This window comes from Chiloscyllium plagiosum, unplaced genomic scaffold, assembly GCF_037043375.1.
Source record: "Chiloscyllium plagiosum isolate Xiang-an unplaced genomic scaffold, Cpla_swu_hap1 HiC_scaffold_13, whole genome shotgun sequence".
Taxonomy (NCBI): domain Eukaryota; kingdom Metazoa; phylum Chordata; class Chondrichthyes; order Orectolobiformes; family Hemiscylliidae; genus Chiloscyllium; species Chiloscyllium plagiosum.
Window position 1 is genome coordinate 63038018 of NW_028270151.1, and position 20638 is coordinate 63058655.

General features: G+C 38.7%; 1 protein-coding gene across 1 annotated transcript in view; it reads left to right on the top strand.

The window, feature by feature from the left end:
- Positions 1-16937, top strand: part of wdfy1 (WD repeat and FYVE domain containing 1) — a 92022-nt gene extending 75085 nt beyond the window's left edge. Inside the window, 2 exon segments of the mRNA XM_087993680.1 lie at positions 3495-3603; positions 14645-16937. Of these exon segments, the coding sequence (XP_087849806.1) occupies positions 3495-3603; positions 14645-14704 (169 nt within the window). The 3' untranslated portion in view covers positions 14705-16937.
- Positions 16938-20638: the final 3701 nt, after the last annotated feature.

Genomic DNA, 20638 nt, shown 5'->3' on the forward strand with positions numbered 1-20638 from the left:
GATGTAGGTTACAAGAAAACTGCAGAAAATATGAGAAATGATTTCCTTGAATGATCCACTATCTTAATCTTGCTGTAAGCTGCAGATGGGACATTTTCATTGAACGCCAAGTTTATTTTGCAATGGTTAAGTGGCCTAGATGCTTAGTCATGATATTGAATGGACACAGCTGTTTACTGAGTTCACCTAACTTCATGAGAGAGTGTTTTGAATAAAATCTGTGGATCAGTGTGCTGGAGGCTAGTTTGCAAATCATTATCCAAAATGATGTATATATTGTCAACTGTATGCATTGCCAAAATAAATAAAAGACAAAATCAAAGGTTTCATCTGCATGCATGTAGCATGCATAACAATGTACTTCAATTCACTTAAATTTGATTTAATAGACTTGCAGAAATATGACAGCATGGTGACAAGGATTGGATCAGATCATATTTATTTTGTTAACATTTACTTTCAATTAATTTAACTTTGTGTATACCCCACGTGTTCAGATAGAGCCTATATCTACACTTTGAAGGGAATGTTACATTCAAGAAGAGTGAAGGAAACTATTTTACGGTAGAGAGCTGGCACTATCAATCCGAGATGTCATAGTTGATTCAGGAGATCAGGATTTAGAATTGGTTTGGCTGGAATTAAGGGATAGAGAGGGAAAAAGTCATTAGTGGAAGTGATACAGTATATAGTCCCTCAGACAGTAACACAATGTGGGACAAAGTAAACAAATAGAAATATAGAGTTCTTGTGATAAAGAGACAGCAATAAAAATGGGCAATTTTAATCAACATATTAAGTAGAAAAATCAAATTAGCTGTAGTCACTTGGATGATGAGTTCATAGAATTCTTTTGAGAGTGTTTCTTAAAGCTACATGTTCTGGAACCAAGCACAGAGCAGGTTTCATGAGACTTGGTATTTGATTAATTAATAAGCTCAGAGTAAAGGCCCGCCTTGGTAACAGCAACCACACTAAGTGGATTTGACATTCAGTTGGAATGGAAGAAGACTACATCCATGATTGGTGTGTTAAACTTGAGTAAGAGAAACACTGGGCCTAAAAGCTGAGTTAGTTGAAGTGCATTGAGATAGTAGGATAGGAGATAGATCAATAGAAAATTAGCAACAGATATTTAACAGCATATTTCAAAATACTCAGAATACAAATATTATAACTATAAAGAAAATTTCTAACAAAGGACCCACCATCCCGTGGTTAATTGAAAATATTAATGAAGACATCAAACTCAAGGTAAAAGCATATAATTGCATAAAAGTTGAGAGGCTGGTCAGATGATTGGACGGAATGTAAAAATGGTAAAAAAGGCTGAAAGAAAAATCAGGAGAGCAAATTAAAGTATAAGATTGAAGCAAAAGAGGAAATTAGGTAGAAATATAAATGCATATGAAATGTTCTTGGTATAGTATTTAGAAAGGAAAAGAGTAAGTCAAGTGAGGGTTGATCCTCTAGAGAGTGAGAAGAGTGTTAATAGTTGATAATAAAATGGATGAAAGAAAGAAAAATATTTTGCTTCCGCCTCCACAAAAGAGGATACAAAAACATTCCAGTAAAAGGAATCAATCAGGAGGTACAATAAAAAGAGGAACTTTGTGAAATTACAATAACAAGGAAAGTGGTGGTGGGGGGAGCGATGGCCGAGTAGTATTATCACTAGACTGTTGATTCAGAGAGCCTGGTAATGTTCTGGGGACCTGGGTTTGAATCCCACCATGGCAGAGTGTGGAATTTCAATTAAATAACTATCTGGTCGAAAGAATCTAACGATGACCACAAATTCATTGTCGAGAAAAACTCATCTGGTTCACTAATATCTTTTTGGGGAAGGAAACTCCAGACCCACAGCAATATGGTTAACTCTTAACTCCCCTCTAGGCAGTTAGGGATGGGCAATAAATGCTGGCTATGCCAGTGACGCCCTTATCCCATGAATGAATGAATGAAGAAAGAAAGAAAAAACCAAACTGACTGACGGACTGTGGACTGACAAAACTTCAGGTCCTCAGCAGTTTCATCCTAAGACCTTAATGGTGACCAATGAGGTAGCATTGGTGTTAATTTTTCAAAATTTTCTAGATTCAGGAAAGATTCCATCAGACTGAAAAGTAACAAATACAACTCCTCAATTCAAAAAGAACAAGATGAGGATTATTTTTTGAGATTTGTGTGATTTGGAACTCTATCAAAGAAGGTGAAGGAGGTTTGGTCACTGACTATGTTTACACCAGAACAAAATACATTCTTCTTCAACAGGGGATTATTTGGAGTAGTTGGAATTGTAGAATTCAAAACGCAAACATATCAGCCATAAACTTATTGAGTGGCTGAGCAGGCTCAAGGGGCTCAATGGCCTACTTCTGTTCTTAATTTGTATGTTGCATATCCCTGGACTTTGCATTCAATTGCAAAACCCTAGGAATAGAGATAGGAAACCATTTTTATCATTAGAAGCCCTCGGTTGTATTGTAGAAAATATTTTCTACGTAAAGGCTTGATCTATTATCCATGAGGAGAACGTGAGGATCAGGAATAGGTTGTTTCACATGCAGTTGGATCATTGCTGATTTAAATCACTTCTGTTATGTTGCTGTCAGTATACCTTTAAGATACATGCTCATGATTTTACCACCGCGTCATAGCATGTAACCTGAGGATATAAAAGGTCTCATACGCTATTTTCTCTCCAGTCTCTTTGTATATGAGACTCTCTTGAAAACATGCTCTTCTGTTATAATCCTCATAACTTAAAATTATCCTAAACCCTTATGCACAGGGGGAATGTAATTTTTATGCATAACAATTGGTTGTAATGAATGTCTGTTTAATTCTTCAACACTATTATATCTGTGCCTAGTTTCTCAGGTTATGGAGCAAGTATAAGCATTGCTGCATCTGGTAAAAACACCCTGTTGGAAGCTATCTCATGCTATGGTGGCAGCAGTGATTCAGTTTGCTTGTCTTAGTTCGACATGTTTAAACCTGCTCTCTAATAAGATGCTGTCAATCTTCGTATTGAAATTTTAAATTCGTCAAGACTCAGTCGTTTTTTTGAGAATAATATTCCAGATATCCACTACCATTTGCGTGAAGAAATTCTTCCTGTTCTATCCCTGAAGGACTTAGATCTGCTTTAAGATTAATATTCCTTTGTGCAGGATTCTCTGAGCAGTGAAAATTAATTCTCTCTTCTATCTTTAAAAAAAATTCAGATGATCTTAATCCATAAGAGGCACTATATGCCTATTGCAGAAGTAAACTATATTGGACTCAGCGACAATTTTGTTAGCATTTGTTAATTAGACTATTTATTTAAGCAAATTATTTTGCCATTTAATGGGATATTCAGGGCAAGTTATAAGTGTTACTTATCTGCAAATGATCTCAGTAGCAACTTGTCAGACAGGAATACTTTTTCAACTGTTTTTATTGATGCTGACTCTGAAGCGTCTTTATTGCAATGTTTAATATTACAGTCGAACTTCTTTGGCAACATTCCATGAAGGCAAACATAATATCGCACACATGAATCTGGACAACGCAAGAGGATTGATGGTAACCTGTGGAAGTGATCGCATTGTGAAGGTATTTTTGCTTTTATCTCTCCGATATCTGTTCAGCTTGACTTAAGCCCTTAGTTTAAAGGAGTTTGTTCAATACACTTAAACAAGCCTTCCTGCAAAGTTTTAACCATTACTCATGAAGTAAATTATTGGGGGAAGAATGTTGCATTTAATGCCCTGCGTGATGGGAGGCATGCAGAAATGATGGACCAGACTTAAATGTAGCCAGGGTACCTAATGGCATCTGTTATTTAGATTTGACATTGCTCCTGTCAGTTCAAACAATACTGCCCACCAAGTTTCTAGAAGTGAGAGTTGGTAACAGCAATGCGATAGAATTTGGATTTTAGATAACCACCAGCTTTAATCACCAGCTTTCTACTTTAATCTAAGGAATGAGAAATGTAAAGAGGAAAAACTGAGCAGTGAATTGCAGGGTGTGAATTCACTGTCCAATTCGGTATAGAAAGAGAAGGAAGGAAAGCAATTTTGGGTTGAGAGAGAAAGAGTTTTTTAAAGATGACCTTTCTAAAATCTCTTGAAACAATTGGCAACCTGAAGGAATGAGATGTCACTCTTTCAATCATTAACTTTCAGTTCCACAGTAGTTGAATGTGACATCAATGTTAATTACTGTCATTATTAAGAGTATTTACAAAATATTTTTACATTTCTTCAGGTGGATGAGCAATTTGTATCACTTGGTGGGACCTTTAAATTTTTTTACACAGTCACAGATGTGTAATAACAAAAAGATTGACATGTGTATTACCATGCAGCATCTATCAAACCCATTATTTGAGCAATTTAGTTCACATCTAACATGAGGATACAGCAAGTTCATGATGTTCAATTTATGTCAATAGTGAGATAAATAGCAAAATGGCACTTTGGTGAATCTAATGGTGAGGGCAATGGCATAACACACAGCAACTTCTGAAGATTCATACTTAATTGTGCATCAGGCCCTTGCCTGATGTTGCTTTACCATTTGTCCATAAATGACTCAAATTTCATTAATCTTGCAGGTTTTTTGACAGGTCTCTTTTTTTTCTTCACTTATGAAAGTTTAAATATTTCCCAGTCCTTCAAAATCATTGTTATATTGTTTTGCCCCAGATTATTTGAAAAAACTTTAGGGTTGAAATGTGCTCTCTGTGATTGATTATCACAAACAATTACTAGTTTCCTGTCCATGTTAAAGCATTTGTTTCTTGTAATGTGCATTTTGGCAAAGCATCACTCCTTCCTGAAGGCATGAAATCAGCTATCTTATTTGAGTGGTTAATAGTTTTAGTTTCTACCATGTGAAAATGCCGTTTGCTATCGGTTTGTAGAGAGGCTACATAGATTAGATTCCCTACAGTGTGGAAACAAGCCCTTCAGCCCAACAAGTCCACACCGACCCTCCAAAGAGTAACCCACCCAGACCCATTTTCCTCTGACTAATGCACATAGACTATGGGCAATTCAGCATGGCCAATTGACCTCACCTGCACATCTTTTGGATTGTGGGAGGAAATCAGAGCACCCGGAAGAAATCCACGCAGACACGGGGAGAATGTGCAAACTCCATACAGACAGTCTCCCGAGGCTGGAATCTAACGCGGGTCCCTGGTGCTGTGAGGCAGCAGTGCTAACCAATGAGCCACTGTGCCGCCTACAGTGGCTTAGGGGTTATATATTTGTATAGAAGAGTCACATGCCAAGATTTCTTGGTCATTTTCCCTCAATGTGTTCACACATCCATTTTCATTTTGGTACTGAGGCAAAGGATAGTTTAAAAATGTGAATAACATTGTTTTCTCAAATTCTAGAGACAATTAGCAGCACACAAACCTGTTTCAGCGATTAAGTTCCATACAATATTTATTACATGGGTATGAAATCCAGTTCTGGTGGGAGGATCGTGGTCCTGATCACTCACTCGATGTTGCTTGGCTTTGAACTGTATTTCAATGTTAGGTATTCAGGTGGAAGGATGGAGATGTAGCAATGTACAAGATATAAAAAGACTGTTTTTCAATCTAGACTGAAAATCCATGATTAATTAGGGCTTGTTTCACTGGGATTGATTTGAAGCATACAAACTCCCAATCATGACAAGGTGGATGATGAAAGGACGTTTACTTTTGTGGGTAAGTCCAATACTAGGGAGCACTGTTTTAAAATTAGGGGTCACCCTTTTCAGGATAGGAGAGAGTTTTTTTTCCCTCAGTGTTGTCCAACTGGAGCTCTTCCTCGGAAGGTGGTAGAAGCAGGAGTATTGAATATCTTTTAAACAGTGAATAGATTCTTGCAAGGAAAGAGAATCAAATATTGGGAGTAGAATTTGAATTGAATGGGTTATCCAAGATCTTAATGATTGGGATCAGGCTGGAGGGACAGAATTTTTTTTTATATAGATATTTTTATTAGAGATTTAACATTTTTACAAGTTTACAAAAATAAACAAAACTCTCAAATACAAACATTGATATACAATTAAATCAAATATACAATAGCCAAAATTTAACAAAAGAAAAAATACCGAAAAAGGAAAAAAAAACAAAACTCAACTATCTACTAATCTAACCTACAACTAACCAGAGTGTATATTTAAGTCTCTTACATGCTCGGAATGTGTTAACATCAAATGTAATAAAACCAGTATTCGTGCGGGATTCCTCTCCTAAGGGGCCCCGGACCAGCCAGGTTTGTAATCTCAATTAAATAAAAGCCCTTGTTAGGATAGCCGAAATATCTGTATTTATGTAATTCAAGAAGGGCTGCCATATTTTATGAAATAATTCGGTCTTTCGGTGCACCATATTTGTAAGGAAGTCAAGGGGAATACATTCCATAATTAATCTGTGTCAATTTGAAAGTCCAGGGGGGCCCTCAGCCGCCCAGTTCACCAAAATATTTTTCCTTGCACAGAAAGAGAGAATAGAAAATAGTCTCTTCCCGTACATGTCCAGGGAGGGAAAGTTCGAAAAGCCCAAAAGGAGAGATACAGGGTCCACTTTAATTTCCGTTCCTAAAATTTCTGTCAGGGTACTTGCTACTTTAGTCCAATATCTACGGATCTTATGACAGGTCCATAAGCAATGTACGAGAGTGCCCACCTCTATTTTACATTTGGGACACGGAGATTCTTCTGCCTTAAATTTTGCCAATCGAACCGGTGCTATATGGGCCCTATGAAGTATCTTCAGCTGGATAGCCTGTTACAGATAGTAATTCTTCTAGCGTTTTCCCAAATATCATTCCATGTTTCTATAGAGATTTCTAGTCCCAAATCCTGATCCCATGTTTTAAGCAGATTATCTATATCTCCCGATACTTCATCATGTAGTAAATGATAAATAGTACTGACGGAAGATACCCGCCCTGGTCTTGGAGACTACATTCTCTATCTGATTTATAAAGGCTATCTAATAACGTAGTCTTCTTCTGTATATAGTCTCGAATTTGGAAGTATCGAAAGAGGTCTCCATTTGGTAATCCGAATTTCTGATGCAGCTGTTCAAAAGACATCAGGACCCCATCTTTAAATAGGTCCCCTAGACATGAGATACCCCTGGATCTCCAGAGTTTAAAAGTGGCATCTGTAAACCCCGGTTGGAATCCCCATGCTCCCACTATCAGTGCATAGGGGGATGTTTGTGAATTACCCTCATTTTGCCGCATTATATTCCAAGCCTTAATTGTGTTTAGTATTATAGGGTTTTTACAGTGATCTGTAATGATTTTCCTCTTGTCTGAAAATAAAAGGTTAATAAGTGGGTATTTTACTTGAGAGGCCTCGATGTCCAACCAGATTGGGTCTTGTCTGATCCACAATCAATCAGCTATGTAACTTAATAGGGAACTTAACTGATATTTCCTAAAATCTGGGAAGTCCAATCCTCCCCTTGCCTGTGGAAGATGTAGCTTCTTCAGCTTAATGAGGGGCCGTCTATGATTCCAGATAAAGGAACCCAGCCAGCCGTATAATTTACGTAGAGCCAGCCTCGGCAGCATCACCGGAAGCATTCTCATAGGATATAGGAGACGGGGCAGGACATTCATTTTAATTAGTGCTATTCTACCCAGCCAGGAAATTGGAAGGTCTCCCCATTGCTGGAGGTCCTGCCTTATCCTTTCCAGTAAATGCACAAAATTAGCCTTATACAACTGACCAAATACTGGGGTAATAAAAATGCCTAAATATAAGAAGCCCTGCAGGGACCAACGAAAGGGAAAAAGGGAACCGTCCACTAAGTGGGGTATCATAGCAAGGCCACCCATTGGCATAGCCTCCGATTTTGAAAAATTAATTTTATAGCCTGAGAATGCGCTAAATGTATTAATAACTTGGATTAGGCGAGGTACGGACATCAGAGGATTACTGAGGAATAGAAGAACATCATCTGCATAAAGGGTAATTTTATGTTTACCTGTACCAATCGTCGGGGCCGTTATATTAGGATCAGCTCGTATAGCTTCTGCTAGTGGTTCAATTATTAGCGTAAATAACAATGGCGAGAGAGGACATCCCTGACGGCAGCCCCTACCCACATTGAAGCTATCCGAATCTAATCCATTGGTAACCACAACTGCTTTGGGATCACTATACAATGTTGAGACCCATTTGGTAAACACTTGTCCAACCCCAAACCTTTCCAATGTGTAAAACAAATATGACCATTCAACCCTATCAAATGCCTTTTCCGCATCTAATGAAACCACTACTCCTGGTATCTTTCCCTGATGACAGGCTTGAATCATATTCAGAGCCCTTCTAATATTATTGGATGATCTACGGCCCTTAATAAACCCCGTCTGATCCTCCTTTATAATATGTGGCAGTACCCTTTCTAGTCTCGATGCTAACGTTTTAGAAAGGATTTTAAAATCTACATTTAGCAAGGATATTGGTCTGTATGACGTACAATCTTCTGGATCCTTTCCTTTTTTTTAAGGATAAGAGAGATATTTGCCTCTTTCAGCGAAGGCGGGAGACAGTCCTGACTATATGCATAGTTATACATGTCCATAAGTGGACCAGCCAATATTTCTGTGAATTCTTTATAGAATTCAGCTTGAAAACCATCTGGGCCCGGTGCCTTACCGCTCTGAAGTTGCCTAATTGCATCAAGTATTTCCTGGACTGTTAGAAGAGCATTTAGGACCGATACCTGTTCCGGAGTTAGGCCCGGAAAGGTCAAATTTTTTAAAAATGACTGCCTCCTCCTAGTCCTGTCTTCACAATCCTATGATTTATATAACTCAGAATAAAATTCTCTAAAGATCGCATTAATCTTTTTATGATCATGAGTCAAAATACCCGTACTTTCCTTGATAGACGTAATAGTCTGAGGGGCCTTTTTTTTCTTTGCAAGAAATGCTAAGTATCTACCCGGTTTGTCGCCATATTCATATAACCTTTGTTTTGCAAATAATATTTCCCTCTTAGCCATTTGGGTAAGCGTAGTGTTTAGAGCTGTCCTAAGAGCCGTAATCCTTTGCAATTTAATAATAGAAGGTCTATCAGTGTATGCTGTTTCAGCTGCTTTTAAGCGAGCCTCAAGCAGATGCTGTTGTTCTCCCTTCAATTTTTTCTGGGTCGCTGAGTAGGAGATGATCAAACCTCGCGTGTAAGCTTTGATGGTCTCCCACATCATTGACGGATTGCTAGCCGTACCTGAATTAATTTCTAAAAAAGTTTTAAATTCTTGAGAGAAGTACTTTACAAACTTACTATCTTTCATTAGGAAGGGGTCCATACGCCAATGCCGAGGGGATGTCCCATTGTTCCTCGCCTTAGTTTCCATATATACAGCAGCGTGGTCGGAAATTGCTATACTACCTATTTTACAGGATGATACGGAATTTAAAAAAAATCGAGGGGGCAAAAAACATATCAATTCTGGTATGACATTTATGTGGATTGGAGTAGAAAGATAAATCTCTGCCCTGTGGGTGAAGACATCTCCATACATCTACTAATCATAATTCTTTGTTCAGATCCACCAATTGTCTAGATCTGGGAGATACTCCCGCAGTACTCTTGGGAATCCTATCTATTTCCGGATCCATAATACAATTAAAGTCTCCTCCTATAATTGTATGACGGGCACCAAAAGCCATCAATTTTGAAAAGGCTTCCGTTATAAATTTAAAGGGGTGTGCCTGGGCGCAGTACAAATTTAAAATCCCATATTCCTCTCCATTTATAAGGGCTTTAATCAAGATATATCGTCCAGATTCGTCTTTTATCTGCTTTAGGATTTTGAAAGGGAAATTCTTCCGAACAAGAATAACAACTCCCCTGCTTTTTGAGCTAAAAGAAGAAAAAAAGGCCTGATCAAATCCACCCTTTTGTAATTTCAAGTGTTCTTTATCCGACAGGTGTGTCTCCTGTAGGAGAGCTATATCAACTCTTTCCTTCTTAAGATTTGATAATATTTTCTTCCTTTTGACTGGCGAATTACTCCCTTTGACATTCCAGGTGCACCACTTAACCGACTGATCAACCATAATCATCCTGGCAAATCCGAGACCCCTCGGGAGGGGAAACCATATCCAGAATATCTAGAGCATATAAAATTTACAAAAGTAAAGGCTCTCTAATACACTCACAACAGTATAATAAAAAACTTTTTCTAAGTAATAAAAAATATATAAAACATATTTAAGTGGAGATTTTCCCCCTTGTTCCCAGGGGGTGTCACTTCCTTTCCAAAAGTCCCTCATATCCTCTCCCAACCAATGCCCCACCCTTGACCCAGGCGCTCCTCAATAAAATGAGGAGAATCCAGATATAATACAAAGCTAGAGTTAACAGTGAGCACCCTACCCCCACCCATACCAACACCTGGATATATTTGGTAATGTTAATACCATATATAAACATATAACTATAAAATTACAACCTCAACAAATAATAATTAAATATAATAATACAAAATAACAAGGGGAAAACAACTCCGCTCCTAAAGACAGAGGTAAAATAGAATAAGGTAACCACCTCCCCCCACCAATACTAACCAAACCCCCCGGCTTATATACATATACATATACACACACATACATACATACTCACATATATACATAAAATAATTTAAAAAAACAACCCCAAAGGGGGGGGGGGGGAGAAAATCAAATCCCTCTTCTTTCCCCCCCCCCATGATAGTATTAAACAGTAAGGTAAGAAAAAAAAAGGGGGGTATATAAACCAAAGCAGGGGGAAAGGCAAACCAACATCCATTGTCTCTTACAATTTATCTAAGAGAGTCCAAGAATTCCTTAGCCTTTTCTGGCGATCCGAAGTTATACACGGATCCTTCATGGTTAAAGCGTAGCGTCGCTGGGTAGCGTAAGGAGTATTGAATATTTAAGTCCCTTAAACGCTTCTTCGCCTCGTCGAATGCCTTCCTCTTTCGGACCAGAGCTGGGGAAAAGTCCTGAAATAACATGATCTTGGATCCTTTATAGGTCATAGCTTGGGGGTCTTTTCCAAGATTTCTAGAAACTTCTAGGAGTATCTGCCTCTCCCTGTAGCCGGAACAGGACCGGGCGTGGGCGCTGGTTCGAGCCGGGCCCGTGTATTGCGACCCGGTAGGCCCATTCCACCCTTACCTGGCCTGATCCAGCTTCCAGATTTAAAAGCTGTGGCAGCCACTGCTCGAGGAATGCTGTAAGCTGGCCTTCCTCTTCCCGTTCAGGAAGGCCCAGCAAACGAATATTTTTTCGACGACCTCGATTATAGAGGTCATCAATGTAATTCTCTAAGGTCCGGACTCGCTGTTTGAGAGTCCAGACCCAATCCACGGCCGATTGCGCTGTAGTTTCGGAGGTCGCGGCCTTTAGCTCCGCCCCTCCAACTCGGCGCTCGATCTCCTTAATGTCTCAGTCGTGCTTCTGCAGCGTGGCCGAGAGTGAGTCCCATCGATTTCGGGACTCCTCGATAAAAGCGTCGATCTTCGCATCCAGCTTGGAGATCATTTCTACAAGGCTTGTCACTGTAGGTAAGTCCCCCGGGGCAGCTGTGGACACCTCAGCTGCAGCTGGAGAGGGTGGGGGAGGAGTTCCTGCTTGCTGAGAGCTGCGGGGTCCCTTCCCTTTGGTCATTTTTACTAAATATTAGACTGTTTAAATGTAATACTAAGCAACTAATTAAATTAAACAGCTATTATGAATGAGTTGGTGAGTGTGGTGGGGGTGGGTGACCCACTTTACCCAAGTCTTAGGAAGAGCACTGTAGACTCAGACTTGCTGGGTTGCCGCCATCTTGGATCCCCTGGGACAGAATGATTAACTTTTGTATGTTATCAATCATTCCTGGGACTTGAATTCGTTCAATGCAATATGTATTGCATTGGATTTCAAAAGGGGGATATTAGATTCTTTAATCAACCTTCTTTTTCCTCGAAAACTAAAATCCACAGTCTACAAGATGATAGAGTTATAGTGTGGCTCGGTCTCCAACCGTGCCCCATATCCCGTCAGCTGTATTACAACGGAACTGCTAAAGTACACAAGATTACACAGTTGTAAGCTGTTCACTTTGAGTGGGTGGCTGTTTTTTTTTATTTTGCCCACATCCTCGTTTATGCTATTTGTGCATTTTTAAAAATATCATATCTAGCTTTAGCCAGCTGTGACGAACACAGCGGTTTTTGACATTTCAATGATTGTGTGAGTTCCAGTATTCTGCATTTCAACATGACAAATATTGGCGACTGGAGTTTTCATATTTGATGTAATTTGATTACTGTCATGTATATAGAGGTACAGTGAGAAGTGTTGTCTTGCGTGCTTTACAAGCAGGTCAAACTGTACAAGAGCATCAGGGTAATAGAATAGAATGCAGAATACAATGTTACAGCTACTGAGAAGGTGCAGAGAGGGATCAACCTTAACATTAAAGAGGTTCATTCATAAATCTGATAACAGTGTGGAACAAGTTGTTTTTCAACCTGTTTGTACATGTATACTAATTTATACCTTCTGAAGGGGAGGGTGGAGGAGAGTATAACTGGGATGGGAGGGGTCTTTGATTACGTTGGTAGCTTTCCTAATGCAACGGGAAGTATAGATGGAGTCAGTGGATGGAAAGTTACTTTTCGGGATGGATTGGGCTATGTTCGCAACTCTAATTTCTTTCAGTCTTGGGAAGAGCAGTTTCTGTACCCTACTGTGAAACATCCAGATAGGATGCTTTCTGTGGTGCATCTCTAAAAATTTGGAAAATTTGTATCCTGCACACCACAGTTATTTGCATAGCTCCGTTAGTGGATGTGCAAGGCTGATTGAAGCAGAGAAGAGAGCACAGCACGAGAAGCCAACTAAGGATTGAACTATCTGAGATTCTGGCTTAAGACAATACCCAATCCAGTCTCATTCCAGACTCTGGCACACTCTCGTTTTTTCCCTTGGAACCAAAATTATTGTCCCTCAGCAGATATTTTCACTTGCTGCAATGTTTCCACTACCTGAACATAAGGGAGAATTCTTTTGCTTGGTTGCCTTTTTAAATTGGAGAATAATGGCAGTTTCATGTGTCCACAATCTAAAAAACTGGTCTTGCTGTGCAAGCTAGGAAAGCAACTGAAATAATTGCCATCCAAGAAAATGAATTAGGTTTGTAAAATTTTATCTGTGGCTGTTCAGAAAGTGGACATTGGTAACTGTAATTTTGTAACCTGTGCGAGTTGAATATAAATGTTATCGTCTGTAAAGAACACAAGTTTTATAAAGCAGAGGTTGACCCCCAACTCTGAGAATGAAAACTGAAACACCTGCAGAGGAGCATCACACTCTATAATCTGTGTTTTTTTTAAAAAGTGTGAAAAGTGGTGTCATTTGCTTTTCGACAACTTCTAGTGGTTAAATAAAATAAATCACTGACAATTTCCTTTAAAATCAGCAACTAACAATTTATTTACCTAACTCTAACAGTGAACAAATTAATGAAACTATTAACAATCTGAATAAATCCATTCTAGCTATTAACTATTCCCAAATAAAATAAGATTCTAATGGTATGCTGTTCCAATATATATAAGTCCCACTCATACAAAAAAACAGAATTTAGTCTCTCAAAATTACAGCCAGGTCACATGTCTTTGGTAATGTTCTATGCCTCTATTCTTCTGTCAGAAACGTCTTCTCCGCCATTGGTACTGTTATTATTTAGGATGGTGCTTTCTCTAAGACATAAGTTACCGAGAGAGCCCACGATTCTCTCTCAGGAGCGGAGGGCTGTTAGCTCTGGTGGATGACTGTTAGCTCTCTGGGTCTTTGTCCAACTGGCCCCTTCTTTTATACCTTTGATGACATATCAATATTTCTTACATTAGGATTAGTCCTATGTTGTCAAAACCATCAGAGTTAAATTTAATAGGTTTTTGGTATCTAAGGCCTTGTTGGAAGTGATTGGCTAAGTTCAAAGACTGTTGTCTTGGTAAAAACCGCTTGGCCTGCTAATTGTATGGCCTTTTGATGCAAATGTTTCAATTCGGGTGCTCTCTATACTTCCATATGTTCCGCCTGATTTCCACAGACAACTGTTTTAAATGTCTTAAGCCCTGAAAAAGCAACATCTTTTAAAGGAACCATGCAAGGATTCCCCACCACCACCTCCCCGACCAGCATTTTACAATTACCCAAAGTCTAATTTCCTTCTTCCCAATTTACAGTTACTCTGCCCAACTTTGCTAGATAAGGTAACAGCAAGAATAAACATGCTTGCCCAGTTAATATGGTCATGGCTAATCCTGGGCTACAACTCTGCTTGCCTGCCTTGTCTCTTGATATCCTGAGAGACCAAAAAGCTGCCTATCCTAGCCTTAAATGTACTCCATAATAGACAAATCCACAACTATCTAAAGATCCACAACCTTTGTGAATGAAGAATGTTCTCCTCTTTTCACTCCCTTTTATCAAGGGCCTGTGCCTCTTCATTTTACGTTGCCAGACAAGTGGAATCATCATCTATCTGATCAAGCATCTTCAGAACTTGTATATTTCAATGAATGATAAAATGCCTTATTGCTATAACTGTTTTTTTACCTTTTACTTTGCTTTTTCTGCAGATCTGGGACATGACACCAGTCATTGGCTGCAGTATGGCTACAGGGTTTTCTTCCCGTTGACCTCCGACCTCCAATAGCACTGCACCTTTGACGTGTACATGTAGAACCAATTCTACTTGCATGTTACCATGGAGACAGTGCTATTAAAGTTGAGTAGAGATTCAGATGATAAACTCCTACTTTGCCCAAAGGACCGAATAAATATTCACTTGAGTAAACACGGATTGTGCCCAATGCTAGAAGCACAGGAAAAAAAACTGCAAAAGATATGAAAAAGAAAACTACCTTTCTAACTAAAATTGTAAAATAGCATCATATAAGATAAGAGTATATTTGTTCTATATTTATTCTGTGCATAACCTAACATGATTTAATTAAATGTCTTTAATGAAGAAAAATTGTGCAAGATAATTTTTAGATAAAAATGTGTCATTTATCCTAGCCATAATGCCATTTAGGTGTTGTAAGCTGGTGATTCCTGGTCTGTTTACAGTACGATGGTTTTCAGTGTTTTGCTTTATTTGTATACTGCAAATTCCTGTCGTATGCAGTTTGTGACCAGGCATTGATAAACAGGGGCACTTTATGGGGGAAATGTAAGCTGCATTTTTATAATGACACAGGAAATATTTGTGATTACAGAAAAATCACCTATACCCATTAATCAATTTGCTTCTCTCTTCAACTGTGATAAGCAAGAAGCAATTTTTTCCCCCTTTGACACTTACATAAATGAGTACATTCCCTTTTGCTGTGGAGTGCTCTGATTCAGGAGGATGGGAGATTTGATTTTTTCATGAGCACATGCAAAAGATATGGTCATGTTCTTCAGCATTTTCACTTGCAGAAAACATCTTAATGAAGAAACCTCCACACAGTTTGCGATATTTTGAATTACAATCGTTATTTAGCTATATTCTGTTAACACTAGTGTTGCAGAAGCAATCAGCGTTCATTATATACTGGTTATAATTCCACTAAAAACACATGTATCCTTTCCCTCAAATTTGATGATGCCAGTGAGTTAATGCTTTTGCATTTCAGATGTTTGCTATATTACTTTAGTACACCCCAGGCTCAGCAGAATTGATTTCATGTTATCATTTTCTGCATTTAACGGTTTACAATAAGAGAAGAATGGAAAATACAGCGCTGTATTTGAGAACAGCCAATGTATAATTAAAAGATGTGAATGATGCACTGCAAATTTTGCCCTGCATTATGTTATGTGCTCCTAATAGTTAATCAAAGAAGAAATTACTTATCTACAATTGTTGCTCTCTTTATCTTTTGAAAAATCATTCAAATTTCTTTGCCTAAAATAATTTTCCAGTTTAGTTTTGGGGAAGAGTTCAGATGAGGATTAGTCTTAGAGTGCTGTTGTCTTGTACTGCATTGTCACACTAGAAGGGGATGGGAGCAATGACATAAAGTAAGCCACTGCAAAATGATAAAATGCAGCTATGAATCTTACAGAGTAATTAAATGACAATTGTTTCAAATCTTTATCTGTCTGAAGTGAGATTTATTTTTGTCTTATTTGTTTGACATTCCCTCCTTTTGATAGTTAAAATAGACAAATGATATTTTGCCCAATAGATTTGATTTTTATTTTAAACTGTGCACTATTTCAAGACTTATGTTTTTAAATGCACTGTTTTTGACATGTTTTCCTTTTAACTGGTATCGAGATAGAAATATTAAAATATTTTTGTTAAATATTAATGAGAAACCAGTCCCTTCATCTTCCAAAACTTAATTTTTGTATTTTCCCAACATGTACTGGTACCTGGGTGCTAATTGAACACTGAGTCTAGATCCCTTTCACATCTCCTCCTCCCACCCCACAACATTCAAAGTTCTACTTTGCTGAATAACCTATTACTGGAATGCTTTCCTCCATTTGAAGTATTGTCATATGCCATATTGGAAATACGTCAGCTCAACTGAAACTTGGAAAACTTAATTTGTGCAAAGATTTGAGAAGTATAAATGGAACTGCACTGTTGAAACTGTACACTGATTGCAATGATGAACACTGACTCTTTGAAGGAACACCTATTATGACTGTGTTTTTAGACAGAACACTTGCATAGTCTCTGTGAAGATCTCCCTGTAAGTATATTGTACAAAATAGTACCATTGCTCAATGGCTTGGTATTTCACATAAAAATCCACAATTACTTTATGTGGGTGCTGCTGAATTTAATGATTTGTTTCTGCTCTGTTTATATGCTGTACAAACTTGTAAGTAACTAGCTGCCATAAAATAAACTAACATCCAAAACATGAATTTCTTGGGTAAGATGTTCTGAGTAGAAGGATTATCTAATGATTTCAATGATCAAGTGCAGAATGATAAAATTCTCCTCCAGTTCTCATGATTATAAAGCTGGTCCTTTCAATATGCCACAAATAGTATTTCTTAGTGTGTAAAACTTTTAATTTGATAGAGAAGCTAATTAAACCTTCTTCTAAATTTAAAGATCTGACCACATTCAAGAGCTTTTCATGATTATAATATTTCCCAAAATGTCCTTTCATCTTAAATGGATAATTTAATAATCGTTCGATTGTTATGGACTAATCTGTAAGCACAGTTGCAGATCAGTGTTTGTTTAGCCCTAGTCGATTGTATTTCAATGCATCAAGAGCAGCCATTCAAGAACCACTTTCATAACTGTGACCTCTGCACTGAGAATGACGAGGGCAGCAGATGCACACATGCAAATTCCCCTCCAAAGCACACACCATCCGGATTTGGAATAATCACTGTTCATTCAGTGTCCCTTCAATGATTCAAAAATTGTACAATTCACCTTCTCTTAGCACTGTGGGTGTATCTACACCCCATGGACTTCAACTGGTCATAAGACGCTTCTTCACCACCAGGCAACAATTGCTGCTCTTGACAGTTATTCCTACATCGCATAATAAAAGTAACCAGGTAGTGGGTAAATTGCTTTTTGTTTGCTTTACTGCTGCAGTAAGAGAAGCTCAGTCTTTTAAACCAAAATCTTAATTTTCTACTTAATTTTTAGGTTGGTAGAGGAGCTCAGTCCCATGAGTTGCAAGGTTTGCATTTTGTTGGAAATCTTAGATCTTAAATCCTGGCAGTCTGATGGTCACATTTTCGGGCGTTGAAGCTGGATGGTTAGTAACACCAGAGCTGGGAGTTATGTGGATTAATCATTCTTAGATGCAGTTGCCCCAGAGCTTAAGGAAGTGCGATCAGGGAAGATTGGGTGACAGTCGGTCTGAAGAAGGTAGGCAGGCCAGAAAACCCCAGTGTGCATCTCACTCAACAGATTTTTCTGTGTTAGAAAACAGTGAGAGTGTGTCAGTTTTTATGGGGGAGAGCAGTTAGAGCTGATATGGACAAGCAGGGGGAGCAGGCAGAGAAAAGTTATTGGTGTAGGAAACTGTACAGTGAGGAGTACAGACAGGTGTTTCTGTGGCTGCAGACGTGACTCCAGGATGTTGTGCTGTCTCCCTGGGGTCAGGCTCAAGGGTGTCACTGAATAGGTGCAGGGTGTTCTGAAGGGAGAGGGTGAGCAGTTGGAGGTTGTGGTTCATGTTGGTACTAATGATAGAGGTGGAAAGAGGAATGAGGTCTTGCAACAAGAATGAGAGAGCTAAGTAGCAGATTGAAAAGCAGGACATCAAAGTTGTAATCTCTAGATGCCATGTGCTAGTTAGTAATAGGTGTATAGAGGAGATCGATGTATGACTGAAGAGTTGGAGCAGGAGGGAGAGCTTCAGCTTCCTGCATCACTGGGTCCATTTCAGGGGAACATGGGCCTTGCATAAGATACAAGGGACTGTATCAAGATTGAATGCCATTTATTTTAATGCTCACAATTAAGGTGGATGAGTCAAGGGTATTGCTTAACACACAGGCATATGATATCATTGCCATCTAAGATATGGTTGAGGGAGGGGCAAGGCTGGCAGCTGAATATTCTGGCCAGCAGAATGTTTGGGTGGCACCAGGGAGGGGTGTCAAAGCAGAGGTGGTGTTACAATATTGATAAATCCATGTGATAGCAATAAGGAGGGACACTACCTTAGAGGCCTCCTTTAATTGAGGCCAAATGCATAGAACCTAAAAGCAAAAACATTTTGGGAATGCATGAGATCCCCAAACATTGAGGGAGACGGGCCAAGATGTAGGCAAATTTCAGAAATGTAGCAATAATAGGGTAATGGGGATTTCAACTTACTCAGTGTGAAGGGCATAGAGGAGGTGGAATTTAGTTTTTTCTAGGCCTGCAATTAGGAAAAGTTAATCCTTTACAGTCAACATGACTTTGTCAAAGCCAGATAACGTCTGACCAATTTAATAGAGTTCTTTCACGAGGTAATACAGGCAGTGGATGAGACTATATTTGGATGTTTTATATTTGGACTTTGAGAAAACAATTGATATAGTGCCACGTAATGAGCTGGTTAGCAAATTAGAGCTGCTTGATATTGATGGTCCTTTGCAGCATGGATTAGAAATTGATTAAAAGAAATGAAACAGTCCAATATCCAGGGAGGAGGAACTGTGAATGTATGAGTGTTTTGTTTGGCTGGGCTGAGTTATTACTATTTATTTGTTTATTGTTAGGTATTTATTTATTTAGTTAAATAGCTAGTTTAGTTTTTTAAAAATTTTATATTTCTCTATATATGTTTATACATGGTGGTTAGCACTGCTGCCTCACAGCGCCAGAGACCCGGGTTCAATTCCCGCCTCAGGCGACTCTCTGTGTGGAGTTTGCACATTCTCCCCGTGTCTGCGTGGGTTTCCTCCGGGTGCTCCGGTTTCCTCCCACAATCCAAAAATGTGCGGGTTAGGTGAATTGACCATGCTAAATTGCCCGCAGTGTTAGGTGAAGGAGTAAATGTAGGAGTATGGGTCTGGGTGGTATACGCTTCGGCGGGTCGGTGTGGACTTGTTGGGCCGAAGGGCCTGTTTCCACACTAAGTAATCTAATCTAATCTAATCTACATTTGTACAGGAGGGTGGGTTGGGGATTTTTTTTATTATTTGGGTTTAGTTTTGTACTATTTTTGTACTGTTATGAGTTGCATTGTTTTGTATTTGTTATATTTAAATCTATTTTTTCTTAATAAAAATATATATTTTAAAAAAATAGGAAACAGTGAGTAGGTATTGATAGGCAATTCTCACATGAGAGACTAATTGAAAGTGGTGTTCCATAGGCATAGTGTTGGATCCCTTGCTTTTTCTGATTTATATAAATGACTTGAAGGGCATTGAGGGTAAAATGTCTAAATTTGCACTCAATATGAGCAACTTCAGAGGGACATTGACAAGTTGGCCAAATGGGCACACAGCTGGCAGATCAAATTCAATGCAGAGATGAGTTAATGTGTTTGGTAGAAGTGCACAGACAATACAGGCTCAGTGTACAAATGTGAGGGGAGTACAGGAGCAGAGGGACTTTGGGGTTCATATGCATAATTCTCTGAAGGTGGTCAAGCAGGTTGACAATTATTAAGAAGGCTTATAGGATCCTGAGGTTCATAAAGAGGCATAGAATATAAAAGCAAGGAAGCGATGCTACACCTCCACAAGTCATTGATCAGACTATATTTGGAGTATTGTTCAGTTCTGGGCACCTTTTAGATGATGAAGGATGTTAAATCCCTGGAGTGAGTTCAAAGATTTACTAGAATGATGCCAGGAATGAAGGTTTATAGATATAAGGAAAGATTAGAGAAACGACTTAGAAGATTGAGGTTTGGAATATTTCGACAGTTCTGGTTGCTACGTCACAAGAAGTGCATGGATGCTTTGGGAGAGTGCTGAGAAGGTTTATCACTACGTTGCCTAGTCTAGAGGGTTTTAGTTATGAGGAGAGATCAAATAAAGTCAGATTGTTTCCACTAGAAAGACAGAGGCTGTACAGTGACCTGATAGAGATCTACAAAATTGAGGTATGCATAGAGTGAATATTCTCCCAGGGTGGAAATTTCAACTAC